This window comes from Danaus plexippus, chromosome 14 (assembly GCF_018135715.1).
Source record: "Danaus plexippus chromosome 14, MEX_DaPlex, whole genome shotgun sequence".
NCBI lineage: Eukaryota > Metazoa > Arthropoda > Insecta > Lepidoptera > Nymphalidae > Danaus > Danaus plexippus.
Genome location: NC_083546.1, coordinates 6,673,231 through 6,692,641, shown reverse-complemented (window position 1 = coordinate 6,692,641; position 19,411 = coordinate 6,673,231). Strand labels below are relative to the sequence as shown.

At 30.4% G+C, this 19,411-nt stretch overlaps 1 protein-coding gene across 1 annotated transcript; it reads right to left on the bottom strand.

Moving 5' to 3' along the window:
• Window positions 1-1,375: 1,375 nt before the first annotated feature.
• On the bottom strand, window positions 1,376-2,944 carry LOC116769672 (large ribosomal subunit protein uL24). The gene is made up of 4 exons (XM_032660830.2): window positions 2,867-2,944; window positions 2,456-2,637; window positions 1,809-1,949; window positions 1,376-1,547 (listed from the first exon to the last, which is right to left on the bottom strand). The coding sequence occupies exons 2-4, from the start codon at window positions 2,621-2,623 to the stop codon at window positions 1,410-1,412; spliced, it is 447 nt and encodes a 148-aa protein (XP_032516721.1). The 5' UTR covers window positions 2,624-2,637; window positions 2,867-2,944; the 3' UTR covers window positions 1,376-1,409.
• Window positions 2,945-19,411: the final 16,467 nt, after the last annotated feature.

Sequence of the window (19,411 nt, the reverse complement as noted above, 5' to 3'; positions counted from 1 at the left end):
GAAACTGTCCGTAAGTAGTATTGAAAAACTTGTGATAAGGGTGTTTATTAACTTAAAGATGGTGGCCTGATGAGATACATTCATATAAATTGGTTTCGTCAAACTTCCAAATCCCAGCATGCTGAGCTGAGCTTGTGGCTTATAGAACTAATTTAGTGTAGTCTTAAAATCAAGTACATAATCCCCCCTATAACACGGTACTCTTATAACGCGATTTCATGTCCCTCGTATAACACGTGTTTTCCCGATATAACACGGGGATTCCCAAATGTTCTTGGTTTGATTTTAATAAAACGCATATATTTCGTTCATAACATAGTTTTTCCTTAATATTCGATTTAAACCCTCTTTAACAAGAAAAGTTAAACGTGAATCATTTGTATATAACGCGTTATACGAGGTCATACGAGCGCGTTTTATGAGAATTTTCGTACAACGCGTTTTCCTATAACGCGGAACAAATATACCGTGTAATAGGGGGGATTACTGTATTTTGGAATTTAAGTTATTAGTACAAGCTGCTATTATAAAAGTAAGGAACTGATATGCGATACAAAAATCTTCTTTATTGCATTTTGCACTATTTAAAGAATTTATTGAAGTTGATAGAATTTTCGAATATGTTGTTCGAGGTAAAGTTTCAGTCTTGATTGTTATGTTCGGCGTTTATTCTACCAATGACCAACAAAATGGCGGAAGCCAGTATTTATAGCTTTCAAATACAAGTTGATACCCAAACGTTCATCATCGTCATCATCAGCCTATCGAAGCCCACTGCTGAGCAAAGGCCTCTTCTCACACGGAGAAGGCTAGAGCATTGATCGCCACCCAAACGTTGCCATTACGAAATTAACATAGGTTAAGTACTATAGTCAATTATAAGTAATTACAAATAGTTATTTATATGTTTACTACATAACTTAAATTTAGTATCACGTTCCCACAATTGTATCCGGGCAATATCCACAGGAACAATAATTTATTATTATAATCAATCATTAAAATAAGTGCGAGGATTTTAGTATAAGTACTGCACGGATGGCGCCATTTTCGTTATTTTTTGTTAGTGGTATGTAACGTAAGTTGTACCAGTCAGTTTATTCAACTATAATATCAAATCAAAGTTATAATTTTAACCAATATAAATATGAAATCCATAGATTTTATTAATAACTTTTAAAGTAGCAAGATTTCAGTGAATATGCATAATAAAATATATATATTGTAAATTCTTTACTCGTTAGAAAATACTTGATGAAAACTATATGTGAATTAATTCAAGGGTATAAACACATGTGCATAGTTTATTATAAGCAAAAATATGTCATTTCTATTCTTAAAAATCCTTAAATAATCGTTAAATAAAAAGCATATCTGAGTTTTATGTTTTGTATTTCTTAAATCTATGTTCACGAGGTCTCCATAGCTGTAGCTTGTTCCTCAGTGTATTTTCCCTTTCCGCCTCCAGTGGCCAGGTGTCTACCCTTTGATCTGCGATCGAGTATCGCCTTACGATCTTTGTTCATCTTCAGTTTGACGATAACACACTGGAAATTTTATAATTTTTAATACATGTTTTTGTTTAAGTACAGATATGGTTGTGGTAATTAATATCAGAGCCATGGAAGTGTCTCCGCACAAACAATGTCTATGATAATCTGGCACGCCAAATTAACAATCAACAAAGTCTTAGTAATAATATATCATCATTATAATTAATGTATATAACAAATATAATATGTGGTTTCTATTTAATTATATGGAAATAAGTTTAGGTATTTATGGTATCTGAATGAAATAATACTGACCTTTGATGGATGGATGCCAACATATGCGGTGGCACCGTTGGCCTTTTCTCTCTGGATCCTCTCGATGTAGACGACAAACTTTTTACGGTACACCTGAACTACTTTACCGATCTGTTGGCCTTTGTAATGTCCACGTACTACCTGAAACAATTACCAATTTATTAGACCAAGAAATAATTATAGCTTGTATATATTATTCGCGAATATGGTATCAGAGCCAATTTTTGAACCATGGTGTACGTTTGTATGCTCTTCATGAAAGCACTACAGAAAACCTGAAGCGCTAAACATTTAGAGTATACTATACAGTACAGTCTGTGAATGGTTTGTATCATCATATAAATAGCATATTATGAATGAAATAGATTATTGATTCATAAGTCATGTTATTTTAACAGGTGTATACATGTAACCATACTATTTGTATTGAATAATGGCCACATGTATATAATGATATCAATATAGTTTAATTGTTGACAATGTCTTATAATATTGATACTCATTTTGCACACGATTTAAACTTAAATTAACAGAAATGAATTTAAAGCAATTTAGAATGCTAACCTCCTAAGTTTATATGGCGGTATAACAAGAATACTAAGATAGATAATTATAAACAATAAAGAATGTTTAGTGTTTTAAGTTACCTGTACTTCATCGTCCTTGCGGATTGGCATAGACTTAACATTGAATTTTTGTTTAAGCTCCTTTGAGAGTGGTGCAGACATCAGCACTCTTCGGATGTGGGAAGGAGCACTGAAATGCCTCTTCCTGTTTTTCCTCCTGGAGGACGTTACCAGCTTATTGTACTTCATACTGGTATCCCTCGCTGTGAACGCAAAATAACCACGTTATATTCCACAGTTACGAAAACATTAGGTTAACAAACTATGCATGCTAAACGTCAAGTTGCCGCGACGAAAATAGCGATTGTAAATCATGTATATCCGGAAAATAATCATGTTACTATAAAGTCTACGAATTATTAATTGTAATATAAACTTAAGGAATAGTATAACAAGCCGCCTATTGAGATTTTTACGGATTTATTAACGTACCCGAAACGACACGGCAAAGAATCGAATCTAAAAAGACATACAGATTATAAAGACAGCGACATTTGAATTACTAAGTTGCCATATAAATAATAAATATTAGATACTAAAATGTATTAGCATGTTCTGCTATAAAAAAACATTATTTTTTTTATTCTTGTTGTAAATGGGAATAAATCATATTTTAACTTTAATTGGTAGTAATGTTACTTTATAATATTTTGAATGATTCTATATTTAGAAATAAAAATGTTTAGACGCTGGAGTTAATAATTTATTTTATATGACATAAAATGAGATATGATATTTATTTATGGTAAAATTTATAATCCTTTATTATATCAACATTACAAAATTACTGCAGTATCTGTTTATGAAATAACTCTAATCTTTGCTATTACAAATGAAATCATCAAATTAAATTAACCTGAATTATGAAGTACCTGACTTTGGAATTGAAATACATGGATATAATGTAAAAGAAAAAAAATACGTTAAGTTAAAAAATATGAAAGTAGATAAAATAAAATTCTACTGATACGTTCACGTTGTATCAAAATTAATCATATTATTTTTATATAATCCGCACTAAATAATATGACTGGTTCATTCTTGTACGACTCATAACAGATTAAAAAACATTAGAATGTTGACACAATGGTTAAATTATATTTCGCTTATTGTTCCTACTCAAGTGATAATTGAATGGTTGGAAATGAATGGAATGTTCAATAGTATAAAGCTTATTTTTTGTCTAATTTATGTATAAACAGTATATGTTTTTTAAATAGGTTAGAGCAGAAGCAAGTATAATGTAGTACTCAATTCCATAAGTCATCATCATCATCATCATCATCAGCCTATATTGGTCCACTGCTGAACATAAGCCTCTCCAATTGCACACCACTGAGATCGATTTACGGCTACTCGCATCCAGCTCCTGCCAGCCATCTTGCGCAAATCGTCACTCCACCTTGCCTGAGGACGTCCTACACTACGTTTGCCGAGACGCGGTCTCCACTCAAGAACTCGTTTACCCCAACGGTTGTCGGTTCTGCGGCTAATATTGTCAGCCCACTGTTACTTCAGCTTGCTAATCCAGTGGGCTATGTCGATGACTTTGGTTCTCTGCCAAATTACCTCATTTCTGATGCGATCCCTCAGATAAACGCCGAGCATAGCCCTTTCCATAGCTCGCTGAGCGACTTTGAGTTGGTGAACTAGCAGTACGGTTAGTGTCCACGTTTCGGCACCGTAAGTCATTACGGGTAGGACGCACTGATTAAAGACTTTCGTCTTTAGGCATTGTGGGATTGACGATGTTAAGACTCGGCGTAACTTCTGAACTCAGCTGAACTCTTCTACTCACCTCGTCCTCCAAATTGTTTCTACCCAACTGCAATACTTACTCCAGATAGACATAATTTTGAACAACTTCGGGAACGACATCGTGGACTGCAATCGGTTCCGATAGAACATGTTCATTGAACATGACCTTGGTTTTGTCCAAATTCATCCGTAGGCCGATGCGTATAGAAGAGTCAGCCAGGTCATCAAGTATCTGTTGTAGGTCCTGTAGCGTTTCTGCCATAAATAATAACGTGTAGTATCAAAATTAATATTTAAAGCATTTTTACTGACTTGCAATGTTTGTTTGTATTTGAAACTAGAAAATCGATTTAAAAAAAATCTTGTTAATTTACTAAGATTTCCGCTTGAAAAGAAGTATGTGTTTTCACTAAAGTACAAAGACTTTTTCGCGATAATTGAACTTGGAAAGTAAGTAGACTCTAAAGTTGTCGAACGTCTCTCACTTTTCGTACAAAGGCAAAGAAAGCTTGTTTAAACAAAGGACATAACCTAAATGTTTGCTGTAAGAACTCCATAAAAGTTATTAAAATCAAGTTTTTTTACATACACATTAACGCATTACACTTAACAAGAGAGAGAAAGCTCATTACGTAATTGATTAATTCTATTAAAATTTAAAATTTATATTTTTTTTGTGAAGAACGTCAAGATAGGTGAAATCATACCAAAAAGAATCTGAGGGGCACACGTGTTTTTTAAAAAAAAAGCCTCTTCATCAGAATCACAGGTTTTCTATATTAAGTTGGAACTGCTAATGTTTTAATGAAAAGTATTCAATGAGAATATTCTGTCGTAAAAATTAAAGTCAATACAAAAGGAAGCAAACAATGCTGATATGAAATATCATTCAACAGGAAGCGCCTCTGTCTTCATGAATTGGATGATATAGGTCTCGAAATTCATACCAATCATCTGACTTGCCATATCTTATAAACATGTGAGAGTAGGGTGGATCGTAAGGATATTAAATAAGCCCGTCAGACGCGGGCTGTGTTTTGTTATAAGTACCATATCGCCTTGTATAGCTGCTTGCCTGCGAAGTGTTTTGGAAGAATGCTCAACGATAAGTGTGAATTGTAAGTGATCGCAACGTTGAGTTGGTAGGACAATTATCCTAGGCGATGTTTCTTGCATAACCACCCTCGTGTGGCCCCGAGTGGCTTTTCGTATCAAAAAAATAAAATAAAAATACCCTCATAGTTATGACACTGTTTTGTAATGAAACTAACTTGAAGAGAATCACTTTACTGTATGAAGGTAGTTTCGATTAATAATTATTTAAACGTTAAAGTTCCCAGTTTCAGGGTTGCGAAACTGAAGACTGGAACTATTTTACAAAATTCAAACCCTATTCTTTTTTTATTGTTTTTAAATGATTTGCTTCAAAAATATTAACTTTAAAGTTCGAGTTACACAGGCAGTTTTTTTGAATTCATATTTATCAGTTTTTCATAATTTTAGTTTTCTTTTTAATATTATTAGATGTCTCTCATGGTCGTAGGAAAATAACTTATTTATATTATTTTTGTTTAGCTGAATTCTAATAGTTATTATATTTTTATTATTTTTTGTGCTTTTATATATTTTGTTTTTATTTATACTTATGAAAATTAATTTGTTCTCTAAATAACCTATTTGAAATTTAAGTATCTATAATATTTTATTACATTAAAATATATGGCAATATTCATGTTTTTATTAGTTTCTGTTGTAACGATAATGCTCAAAAGGATTCGTATCCAGAGCCGTAAAAACATTTACAAAAAAAAAATTAGGCTTTGCTGTGACATTGACATTTATGTTAATGGAGGTCTTAACTCTAAGATTATTTATGTAACAACAATAAAATCTTCACCCACAGATAATCAGTTGTAATAACATCCTAAATATATGATTAGCGTTTCAAGTTGCTAAAATACAGTTTATTGGGTTTCAAAACTCATAGTGTCTTCCAAAATATTTCCAAAGATATTCCGTTTTTTTTCTTCTGATTGATATTATCGGTGGCACGGAGGCACAATATATTTTTAATAAATAATTAATCTATGTCATAAGCATGACTTGTCTTAACTCAGCTCCTATCGTTGCAATAAACAAAAGAAAATTTTAATGCCAATCCTCAAGCTGTTCCCGATGTTAGATACAAAATTAAAGATAAGAATAATCTTTTTAAATTCAAAAAATTAATAAGTTGAAATAAAAAAAGTTACTTAAAATGATATTACTCGGAGGACAGGAATTTGCATATTATGATCGATGTTTTTTTGGTTTGTTTTTATGGTAAAGGAACCTGGGAGTTTTATACTTTATGGGATAAGAAATGAAATAAAGCAGAAATCGCTGTTTTAATAGGACTCGTCTAAAACTCAGATATGTATGTATATTTAAACGGCTACGTATTTTATTACATGCTTTTTTATTTCAGACTTTATGAGCTTAATAAAATATGATAAAATTTTGATTACTCTGAGACATTGGATAAAAAAACCATGAAAAATTTAATATTGATTTCAAATAGAGATTTTCGAGATTTGTTTTGTATTGGATAGTGAATAAATTTTGATAAAATGAGAGTATTTTTGTAAATCATTACGATCTTAAACCTCCTTTTCTTTTAAAGTTCAAAAAATTATTCAGATTGTTAATAAAACGTACATATTGCTTAAGTGTGTAGCGTTGTAAGGAATGTTTTAAAATTGAAAACGAAAAAAAAGCTGAACTATCAACAACAAAAGACTATCGAATACTTACACAAAATTAAATCTGACATGAAAGGTGTTTATTCAATGTAACTGCAAATGTGTCCTCAAACCAGCCTACTCTATTAGTCGATTCAACTCAAACACGCAAGCATAAAAGTTGACAAGCGAGGCGGGAATTGTTTATTTGATGTCTTAGGTTCCAGCGACCCTATGACCTCTGAAGCCCAACCCGAATGCGTGGCCAAGAAACTGGAACGTAGATGGCTCTCGCGGCGGATTCTGCGCAGTCCTAAATTCGCCCGGGCTTCAGTGAGTGTTCAGTGAATGAAGCCTGCGTTTAGGGATCGCACGCCTATTGATATGAGTGTCGTGTTGTGATCAGTTATGACAAGGTGAACGGAGAAATGGCTGCGTGCTCTCACGAGCTCGCCGCTTACCTACCATGGGCGGAATCATAGGTGAGTGAAGGTCGAACATTATCTCTGTGCTGGCTCCGGCTCCGCCGAAGACGCGAGCCGAGCGAACGCACGGCAGAAATAACCGCAGACCTTGTAAATACATGACATTATATATTATGCTTGACACTGAAAAATATACCAAAATATTTATTAGTATATATAAATGATTTATATATATTTTTACATTTTCATACGAAATTAAATCTACATAACCACGTTTTGGGCGTAATTTAATTGATTATTTTAAAATAACAATTAACATGACATAAATGTTGGAGGCGTGTAGATTATATTGCTAGGGTGACATCCAAAATACCGATTTCCATATTAATAAGCGAGTTAACGACTCCTATAATTAATATTCAATACAACCTTTCCAATTGCATTATACGTGTTTGATGTATCTGGAAAAATATTGAATAATGGAATGGAAAATATAAGGAGATGTAATTTTAAGTCATGGAAGATAGATCAAACTGCTGGCATGTGATGCATTACACATATACAGCTCGGAAGAAAATATATCACTGACATTAAACTAACTGACAGACATGAAATTTAGTTAAAAATAATTTAATAAATCGTATTGCATATGATAATAGTACGAGTACATTTTATTGATATTTAATATTAATAAGGATGAAGCTAAGATATTTATGTTTTATATTTCATTTCAACCTATAAAAGAGCCGTCAATTTTTCCCTAACAAATTCCATTAGGGTCTGTGACTGTAACGCATTGATATCGCCAGGTGCTCAGGAATAAACAGCACTGTCGGATCTTTATTTCACGAAAACATTTACACGTCAACGTCACAAGGCTTTTTGATATATTGAAATAAATGCGCATTTAAAATAGATAATAATGTGTAATCAATTAAACTATTAAAATATTTATATATATTTTTTTAAATTATTACAACGAAATTAATATATTAAATCTATCGTCTTACATCCGACTCGCTAGATTCTGGAGTATTAAAATATGAATGAGATCTAAGACTTCCGCGAGTTTTATTCATTTAAATGAAACTAATATATTTCGGATATACTACATGTGACATCACATCTCGTCTGCCCGTGATCACGGTTGCTGAAAAGTGACAGAAACGTCGGGATTATGTAGTTTTAAAATAATAAAATCCGCGCAGTATATCCGAAAATATATTAGTTTCATTTAAATGTATTAAAACATTGGTCGATTCATTACATGTTTAGTAAATTTGAGTTCAAGTGAACTCGTATGTTACGGAATTTCCTTCAACCATTAAAACCGTACAACTGATCGCAAAACAGATACGTAGACGGTATGCTATGATTTATTTGGCAACGCCATAACTCGCAACTTCAGTACCAACTCCAACCATAAAGCATAGTCAATTATATTTCTCTATAATCTATGACTCTAACTTAAAGAGGATGAAATCGTTAGTGTATTTATATTAAATTAATATAAGGCCAGCATTCTAAATGGCCAGGAAAGGCCTTCCATAAAACGTTTTCCCGAGTGATTTGAGACAATATTTCAAGGTTCCCTAAAGTGTTAAAAAACATTGATCCAAATCAAACCATGATAACGAAATAAACATATTAAATATTTACGTAACTTATAAGTTCACACGTAAATATTTAAGATATACCTTATATACCTTCAGGTCCTATAATATACGTCGATATCAATTTTGCTAACCTCTTCGGGGATTTCAAGACGAATGTGAATGTATAGTTTTAACGAGGTTTTTTTATCTAGGCAACTGTTTTATTATATTGCTCTTAGACCCAGTTATGTTGGGTAATAGAAATATGTTGGGTAAATAAACCCTTTTTACCAACTTCTCGTTTGCTGTGATGTTGTAAACACGATCGGATCTAATTAATAAATAAATGTGTAAATTTGAGACAGTTCTATTCCCATAGGCATTTTTTTAGGACTTTTTTTTTTTAATTCCTCAGCATTAATAAAAATATTCTACTTTTATATTCAATAATAATTCCACTTGATTTCGTGATTCAAACTAAATCCGAGTCGATGTTTTTGGGCGTATAAAAAATTTATAAGTTTAATTGAAAATGACAGAAATATATAGAAAATAATAGGATCATTATAAATAAAAATATTTCCATTAAAATAATTTTAAGTACATACATTAGAAATATTTGAAATTTAATATAATATAATATTATGCAACGGTGGCTTACTTGAAGCTCGGCACATGTACGCTATAAAACTGTTTCGTCTTATGAATAAGTTATCAGGGAATCCTGAACTCTTTCCTCTGCCCATTAACGGCTCCCATAGCATATCTTCATCCCTTTTTCTCCCATAAAGAGATGAAAGCGGGAAAGGGATGAACGATATATTGGTTGGTAATGACCGTAGAACATGGTAGGAGTTTATAGGTTAGGGAACAGTCCTTGATAATCTTGTTCGTATTCCGTATTAATTTAAAACTTGAAATGAAAGAGAAAATGTATTTAAATGCAACATATACTTTGTTTCATTTAATTTTTTTAATGTAAATAATACATTCATGTAAGTATTTACACTTTACAACACTGTTCTTAAATGTTTTTGACATAGCTTTGCAAAGCATTTGAAATTTTTTCCAATGAATCGTGACAGTTAGATGATTTTGTAATTTAAATTTATATCAACATTTGAAATTTATATTTGCTTATTATGTGGTGAATTATTATATAATACATTATTGTTAGCAGTTTTTGTTTGCAAACCACTTAGTTACTGAGTATTTTTGTCTTAGCCTCTTGCTTCTAAGCTATTCTGAACGATTTTGGCCAAGTCACTGTGAAGTTGATTAATATGGTGGCGATGAGAATATTCTTTTGGAAATGTATTTATTTATCTGTTATATTTTATTTGTTATGAGGATCACTATACAGTTAATACTATATAATTTGTACGTCTATATATTTAAATTTTTGGGAATCGTTCAAGGAGAATGCATAGTAAGTATTCTAATAAATATGTTTTTTTTTTATCAGAAAATATTGCTGTGTAAATTATATGAATGTATATAAAATACTAAATGGGATACTAAAATATGAATTGAAAAAAAAAAAATTATTTCAGTAATGTAAACAGCAGCTGATTTGATAAGTCTTTCACATAATATCTGTACGTAAGCTAATGAATTACTTTCAAACTGTATGTTTTTAGGTAACGCTCACGCTTACTGTACCTCGATCTAAGTTATAACTGTCGTATATGCTATACAAGTGAAGAGATAAATGGTTGTAATGAGATTTTTTTTTAAATATTTTCAGTAATAAGCCATCACCAAAATTTAAGTGACGCGTTCCAAATTTAAATCAATCCGTCTAAAGTTCACGTATCGTTTGTTACCAGCATTCTGACATATTCCCTGTCATATTTTATGAATTTATTTCAAATGTATTATTATAAATAATTTGTTTAATATATATACTTCGCACCTATAAATTATATTAAGTTAAAGAATATTCTTTTCTGACAAACCACCTGAGGAAAAGTGCGTACGAACAGAAATATATTTTACTTTCAAATTCAAGATTTTATTTATTTTGCCCGTAATATTAATTGTGTTATTATATAAAGGTCTCGCTAAAAATATTTTTATTTTTCCAAGTGATAGAGAGCATGGAAAAGATACATTACGGGGTCGGTTATGAAAATGAAATCTGCAGAATGTGCCTATGTTTAATTGAAGTCGAAAAATAGTTAGTGTTTATCCTCTTTGTGTTCTTGAATTGCAACCAAACGCATCAATGGAATATGAAGATTTTTTTTTTTGGCGCAGCGGACATTCATGACGTGTTATAAGTAACCATAAATTTTAAATCATTTGAATATAAAACGCCGTTTAAAAATGAAGAAAATCTTCCGAATAGCTGTATTATGGCAAATAAGATTATTGATTAATGTTTTAGTGAACTCGCTACTTCGTATTTGTATGTTATATTCAACAATTTACACAAAGTATATATTTTGTAGGAAGTTACGGTGAAATTGCACCTCGTATTTGGGCTGTAGTACCATCCTCTCATTGAAGATCTGGGGTAAAGTAGCCATTATAATTTCCCTTTTCCTGCTATCCTTATCCCGTTTTCACTTTTTATCCAAACTGCTCCCAGGGCGATAGTGATCATTTTAATGTCAACAAAATTTTCTAAATGATTCAAAACTCGGTACTTCTCATTGATATCAGTGATGGGACCAAAAATATTTTTTAATATTATTGTTTATATTTAATATATCTTTGTATAATTTTATTTATAAAATAATTTATCATTTACATATTCTTCATTTTTCTTATTTTAACTGTTTTTTTTTAAATCATATTTTTTTTTTAATTCGTGTCCATAATGGGGTGTAAACGATGAGCTCATTAAGTGTCATGCTACAAATGCCTAATTCTTTATGATATGTTACATTTTAAGGACGTTTTTGTTCTTAATATTTATTCTCAAATCTTTATTCATAAATTAAATGTATAAGTGAATGTTTCATGTCTTATTTTCATATCATTGTAATCCTTTTAAGGGCATATGTACACATAGTTAACGATATAATTTACCTCCACACCCATTACTAATTCCGCTTTATATAGAAGTCTTTTATCCTTTAGTTCGATTTTCTACTCGACTACTTAGATAAGTAATTGATTTTATTCTCTTCTGTAACGTAAAAACTATGTTTAACTTCCTGGAAGAACACATTTTATGTCATTATGTCTTTTAATGAAATTAATATTGTTCGATTACTACGCGTATTTTATTATTTTAAAAACTACATACTCCCACGTTTCGGTTGCTGCAAAGTATAAAAATAAAAATACGCGTAGTAATACGAAAAGTGTTAGCTTCATTTAAATGAATACTCGCGTGTTAAATCTCATTGCGTCCTTATATCTTATTATTTTACAGTATAGTAAGCTTACTAGAAGTCTTGCATCGTCACACTTCATTCTTATCGTTTCCCGTTTCTCGTTCAATAACTTAATAAAATAAATACGAAAAATTTCGAAATGGTTTACTAATGAAAAACTGAAGACGCTTCTATAGAGTGACAACGCAAAGATGTGGGAAACTTCACATCACACAGTTACAGTATTGAAATAGCAGTAAAATATTAATCTCTGTCGAGTTTATAGCGGTTTTAAGACGAATAGATTGTCAGTTGTTTCGTCCGAGATACAAGTTAAGTACATAACAACCTCTAACTTATAACAAGAACCACACACGACGTTAAAACATGCCTCGACTAATTAAAATCGCTCAAGTCTTAACGATTTAAATCTTAATATATTTTGATCTTAACTTTATATGCATATAAATTAATGTGCGTTGAGTGTGTGTTTGTTATTTTAAAAGTGTTTTTTTGGTATATCAACAATATGGAGAGTATTTTTATTTTATTTTATCTGTCTGTCTCTTACGGTTAAAGTCAAACCTCTAGACCGAATTCGATGAGAATTTGATTGGATGGAAGCTGATGTAATGATTGGTGATCTAAACTATTCTTATTGTAGATAATATTTTTTTGTATAATTAATGTAAGTTTCAAAAATACAACTATTATGGTGTTGAGGAAACCACGGGCATAGCTCGTATTTTATTAGGCAATTTCATTTATAATTATATTCATAGTATTAACTTATTATATAAATTAAGTTAAGCCATTATAGTATTTAGAAATCTTAAATCTAAATTTAGTTTTGAACAACTGAAGTAAAGGCGACGGAGTAGAAAATTAGTTTCCCGAAATGACCTCCTCCTGTATAACTTTGTTTGTATGTAATGTTTATAATTTAAGACGAAGCAACATGTGTGTTATATTTTAAATATTAATAAACATATTGAAGTAACAAAAGCATGATATATTCAAAGCTCATTTTTTAAGTAAAAAATATATTATATATAACACTTTCATTCACGACTATACCATAGTACAGACAGGATCAACACCTTAAGCAATTCCTCTTCTTCTTCTTCTTTTTCCTGGCAATTATACCAGCTTTATCCAGGGTCTGCCTTTCTGCTCAAACTCCTCCACTTTGCACGGTCTTTGGCACTTTAAGCAAGTCCATCACAAAAAAAGAAGTAAAAGGAAAGGATACAACCCTTTCCACAAAGTATAGTTTGTTTTCAGACAAACAATCAGTAGTCAAATATTTTCGAAAACTATCTAAAACATTATCATATCATAAAATTCCATATAAATTTTTGAAAAAGAAACAAATTAAAAGATATATATTTTTGTCATTTAACACGATGTTTATTGATTTGCTCAGCACGTTATTTATCTTTGCCGTGATTATTATAAATACATCAAGAGGGAGTTTGAAATCTATTGTATATTTTTAATACAACCCATTGAAGGTAAACTCAAAATAAATTAGTTTAAAAGTAATATATACGATTTGATAACCTCCTCCTATTTTGAAGGCGTTTGATAAGTTGTCTTTATTTTGACCATTAATTACCCCTAAAGCTGTGATAGGAAGTGCTTCAGTTCAGTCAGTCATCTGTAATTCAAGCTCATTATAGCAGCCTTAACTCTTTGATTGAACAAGGCCAAATATTGGTTTCTTATAAATCTCTGTATCGTGGTATGGGTCCGAGACTACAATTTTAATAAATGATTTACCCAGCTTCAATAAATTCCACACTATAAGAATTTTATTTACCCTAAGATTGATTGGCGAAAAGGGAAAAAGGAAAATGGACAAAAGAAATTTTGTGGGCCTTGAAAAAATATTCCATCAAAATTTTTTTGTCTTTACAAGCTATCAAGTAGGGTATAGCAATCAAGAGCTTTTAAATATAAAAGCCTTTTCGGTAGAATGTAAAACATTATTTAATTGAAAGAAAAAAAAAGAAAGATTAAATTGTCATTTTCTTTTTTGACATCTCATCTATATTTACAAAAGGAGTAAGTTAGTTGTAAGTGTGATCAGAATTGAATATTTTTTGACTAATTCCTTGAGGCCTAATAGTGTTGACGAGATTTTATATTAAAATTCGTAATTGAGTTTACTTGAATTGAGTTGAGTTAAGTGATTTTGTTATAAATGATTAAATAAAAAAGTAATAATAATTTCAACAAATGAGAAAGTTTGATAAAGAATATATATCTATATATATAATGTCGTGTATTGGAAATAGAATTTTAGTTTAAAAAATTCTTTTACTTTTCATAGCACCATCATACTTTTGTTACAATTGACTACCTGATACAAGTGATGTTTTTTTAAGTGTCCCATTGAGGTTGCATACTAGTTCTGAACGACCGCTCGGTAGATTCATGGGTATATGATGCGAATAAAAAAAATTTTTCGTGAGGGAATGAGAAATATTATCATATGATTAACATTTTAATTAACTCTGATTCTGTTTGCATGTAAATTGATGTGAAAACCTTACATTTTGACGACCCTTTCGTGAGTGCTTGATAATATATATTTTATGCCCGCTGACTTTGTCGTGTGCGATGTATGAGGAGACGGAATTACAAAAACATGACCGTGAAGTGAGGATGTCAGAAAGGTCTGAACGAAAACGGAATATTTCAGACGTCTCAGGTTAAAATATTGATATCATGCTATTAATATTAAACGCTCATTTTTTTTTCTATGCATTTCAAAATTGTGCAAACAAGTACTTTCTGTTAAATTTTTTTTTTTCACATTCATCTCTCTTCTCACGGATCTTTGAAATGAAATGTATTTGAAATCTGCGAGTGGGCGGTGTCAAAACAAACATGTCAGCGTCGGGGATGGAGAATGGTATTTTTTATACTTTACATTGAAGACTTCTATATATGAGCCTTGGCTTAGTGACGCTTCAATGAGCTAGGGAAAAAAAAAAGGTTCCGTGAAATAGGCTGTATATGTTGTAAATTTAGCATGTTTTTTTTTAATATTTAAATTTGAACATTACAATGAAATTCAGAAGTGAATCGCTTGTTACAGCCAGTAGTTTATAACTTTAATGTGAAATACATAAATAATTGAACGAGATGTGATGAATCATTTGCTACACTATTGAGGTTCAATAGACCGTTTTCCTATATGCTATATGATTTATGGCGTCGAGAGCGTAATTTAATAGAGACAAGGATGTATACGTGTAATTAAAATTAAGAGAACTTTATTAATATAAATCCTAACTACAAATAAAAATAATATATGTGTATATTAAAATAAATAACCGTTTTCGCAGCACAGTAATAGGTTTGTAAATTTTATAAGTAACAATAAATTGAATTCGTACAATAATACATGTTAGAATTCCTCTTTCTTTATAAAAGAACATAGCTACTAATATATTTTTCCTTTATTATTACTAAACATAAAGGTAATGGAAGTGCCAGATTATTACTATTATTATCTTTGTGACGGAAATATCTGTATAAATTACGGACCTATAGAAGTGATCTTCATATATCAACTGATGTTATTGATATTAGACAAAATTTGTCGAGTAGCCCTTATGAATTATATATCACAGTGAAAAAAGAGAAAGAGAGAGAGAGAGAGAGAGAAAAGAGAAACAGTTACCATTCAAATAAAAGACAGAATCCTACAAAATTTAAGTTATAATTTAAAAAATAAAAATTTAAAATTTAAAATGTCAGCAGTGTTATTAAAGTCATATAAATTTTACTAGATTGACTTGGCATACATTTTTTTTTCAAATATTTTGTTAATTACGTTAAGATTAATCTTAGGAAGTGAATATATTTTGCTATAATATAAAAAAAGCTTCCGATGGTTACATGCAACTCCATTACAATGTAGCACCTTGGAAAAGCTAATAACTTTTAACCATGCCCGTAAAACGGTAAATTACTTTTCCAACCATGTTTTATTACTCAGCTTTAAACATGGCCTCGCTATTAAGGCTATTATCGGATGTTACGTCAGTTGCAATACGATACTGAGGCTTTTTTTTTTCATTTTAAGCTCAGCAGAAGGTTTCTATCGTAAAGCCTTAGTGGCATCAGATAGAGATAATTATTTGGGTTATTAGTTAAGTATTTTACCTTGAATTACCTTTATAAAATGTTTTAAGAATACAAATACATCTCGTTTCGTAGAACATAAAAACAAGTAGTCTAAAAAAAAATTCATGAATTACTTAATAACCTTGTAAAGTTATTTCAGTGGAAATTATATTAAGAAAAAATCTATTATCACATTAAAATGCAAGTGGAAAAATTACAGAGTTGAAAGGCTGGACCGATTTAGTTAGCACGCTCTTAATAAATAGATTCATATTTTGATAAATAGAATCGCAAAAATATAATAAAAATATAGAAAATACTGGAAGAAGGAAATATTATATAGGCTACTTGAATATTTATTATTATAACAGTATGTATTATAATTCACTTTCTCATATTAATATTAGGATTAAAAAATATATAATTACTATAACATTTAAGTTGAACTATTTTAAATAATGAAAACGATATTAAAAATTATATGAAAGCCAATAACTAAATATGTTTCTGATAAAATTTAATCATCCGTTTTTAAGATGACTGAACACCCCCTCAATTTAAAAATACATCGCTTACGTGGACTTAATCAGACCCGTCCTACTTACTGGAGTAATGTACTGTGGGTAGCTTTATATATAGACGGAGGGAAGACATCAGGGATGTATGCGGTTTTAATTATATCCTCACGTTTTATCATTTTAACTATACGGACGACGGTTAACTATTCATATTAGTATAGAGACTATATTTAAACTTGCATTGATAGAAACAAAATTTGGTATAGTGAAATTTTTTAAGTTATATCGCATTTTCTCAGATATTAATGCTGCTATCATCTGAGGTTATATGCTCGTAGCTTTAGTCTGTGAAAGTATAATAGTTTTGGATTAGAAATGAACAAAACAACCAAGGGTTTCCAGCACTAACCCTCATTGAAACGTACCTAATGATTACTCCGTAGCAATCAACTATGAGTGCTCCGGTCAAGTCATATCAGCTTCATTACGACTTACACTCCTCTAGCTACACTACACGGGAGATAATGATGATCTAAACTTTTATTGATAACCTTAAATTTAGCAGCGATATCAACCTTCTAATATGTTTTCTTTATTCTATTAAATTATGACAACAAATAAACATTTTATTAAAAATTATATTTTGAATCAATTTGAATATCTTTATATTTTTAGAAAGATTATCTTGTTGCCACCACCAGGAAATATTGGAGTTGTTTTAAAATTGTCATATGATATAAAATTTTCGTCACAAACTGAAGCGAGACGCTTCCCCATTTTTCAAGTACGCTACAAAAAGATTGGAACAATTTGCCCGCGTTTGTATCCTTCTTCTCATCTAATAAGGTTGTGTATATTTATACTACTACAATATTCAATACTATGGTTGTTTTAAACATGGCCTTCATCTGTGCAAAGACGTGCACAGTATATACTGCCAGTGTCGTATTCAATACTATTTCTTGAAAGTACACTGACAGTAATGTCTACGTGTGAAATATCAACATCTTTAAATAAAATGGAAAATCCTAATTGTGACGTCAGTCGAGACTGTTAAATTTTATTTCATTCAAAAGTCAATCCCGGCTCGTGTCTCCTCCATTCTACACGACACTGGCAGAATATACTGTGCACGTGTTTGCACGGATGAAGGTAATATTATAAAAAAAAAAAATTGAGAAAATGTTCATAAAATTTTAATATTATCACAAACCAAATATAATGTTCCGTTTCCGAGAATTTTAATTTGTGTGATGTAATTTGGTAAAATTTCGTACTTTGATTCAAATTTCAATTTGCTCTTAGAAAACTTTTACTTTCACTTTATTTGTTCGATAAACAGGTCAGCGAACTAATCTATTATTTAAGTTTTATAAAATCTTTAATTATATTCATATATTGATTATAAATAAAAGCAAACAAAGACATTATATTGAAAGGGAAACAGAGGGTAGAAATAACAAAAAAAAAAATACATTATGGGTTAATCATAATAATAAATAAAGCCTCCCAAATATTATAGAGGTCAATAAACTTGTTTAGGTCGCATAATAAAGGCGAAATTGATTGTAATATGAAAATAGTATAAAATATTGTGAATGTAGCAGATTATGTAAATTCGTCTATTTAGTAGGACGCTATGACGAGACTATTCTTGTAGAGATTATGATAATATGCTATGTCTCATTGAGAACAATATAATTATGCTAAGTCGCTTTATTAGGTTTTCTTATTTCTATTATGTTTTAGTTTGATATGATTAATTGTTATTTTATAATATTATTTTTATGAAATAGACAGATTTTAAAATATCTGTTTTGAATTTATTACTGTCTTACGCGGTAACAGATATACATATATATATATGCTAATAATGAGGTTGCCATGATTTGTTACATTATTTACTGATATTAAGTAATAAAATATATCTTTATTTTTATCCTTTAGTTTTGTATTTTTTTAACAATTCTCTAACTTTACCATTTTAGTGAATTTCAGTTATAACTTCAAGATGTTATCTTACCTGTTTCAACAGCATGGCGTTTTAGTCTCGCAATATCAAATCTTGTCACATGTCAATGTACAGACAGAAACACATATATATATATTTACATATATACTATATATATAATAAATAAAATAATAAAATTAATTATAAGTTTTACTCATAGTATTTCACAGTAGAAAAATAGCAATTGATTCACATTATTACGCGGATACTTGGGCCCAAAAGCGAATTAGGTCCTAAGAAATACAAAAAATCTTGTAACTCGGTTCCTCTGAAGATATTATTCGCTTGAGAGCATTTCATTGAAGCCTTCAGCTATACATTATTGCAGCGAATGACAATATTTATAGATTTCTAAAGTTTTTTTTACAGGTTCCGCTATAGTAATAATCTTTATATCATCATAATTTCCTGAGTGAATTTCATTTTAAATCTTCATCGCGTTCATTCGCGTCTTAAGAATGTGTTAACATTATATACTATGGAA

Bases quoted from the DNA above. Each gene is read 5' to 3' on its own strand.
- LOC116769672 (XM_032660830.2), bottom strand. From the start codon at position 2,623: ATGAAGTACAATAAGCTGGTAACGTCCTCCAGGAGGAAAAACAGGAAG. The intron at 1,950-2,455 runs GTAACTTAAAAC...TAATTGTTTCAG, and splicing joins GCAAGGACGATGAAGTACAG to GTAGTACGTGGACATTACAA. The intron at 1,548-1,808 runs GTCAGTATTATT...TAAAATTTCCAG, and splicing joins TTGGCATCCATCCATCAAAG to TGTGTTATCGTCAAACTGAA.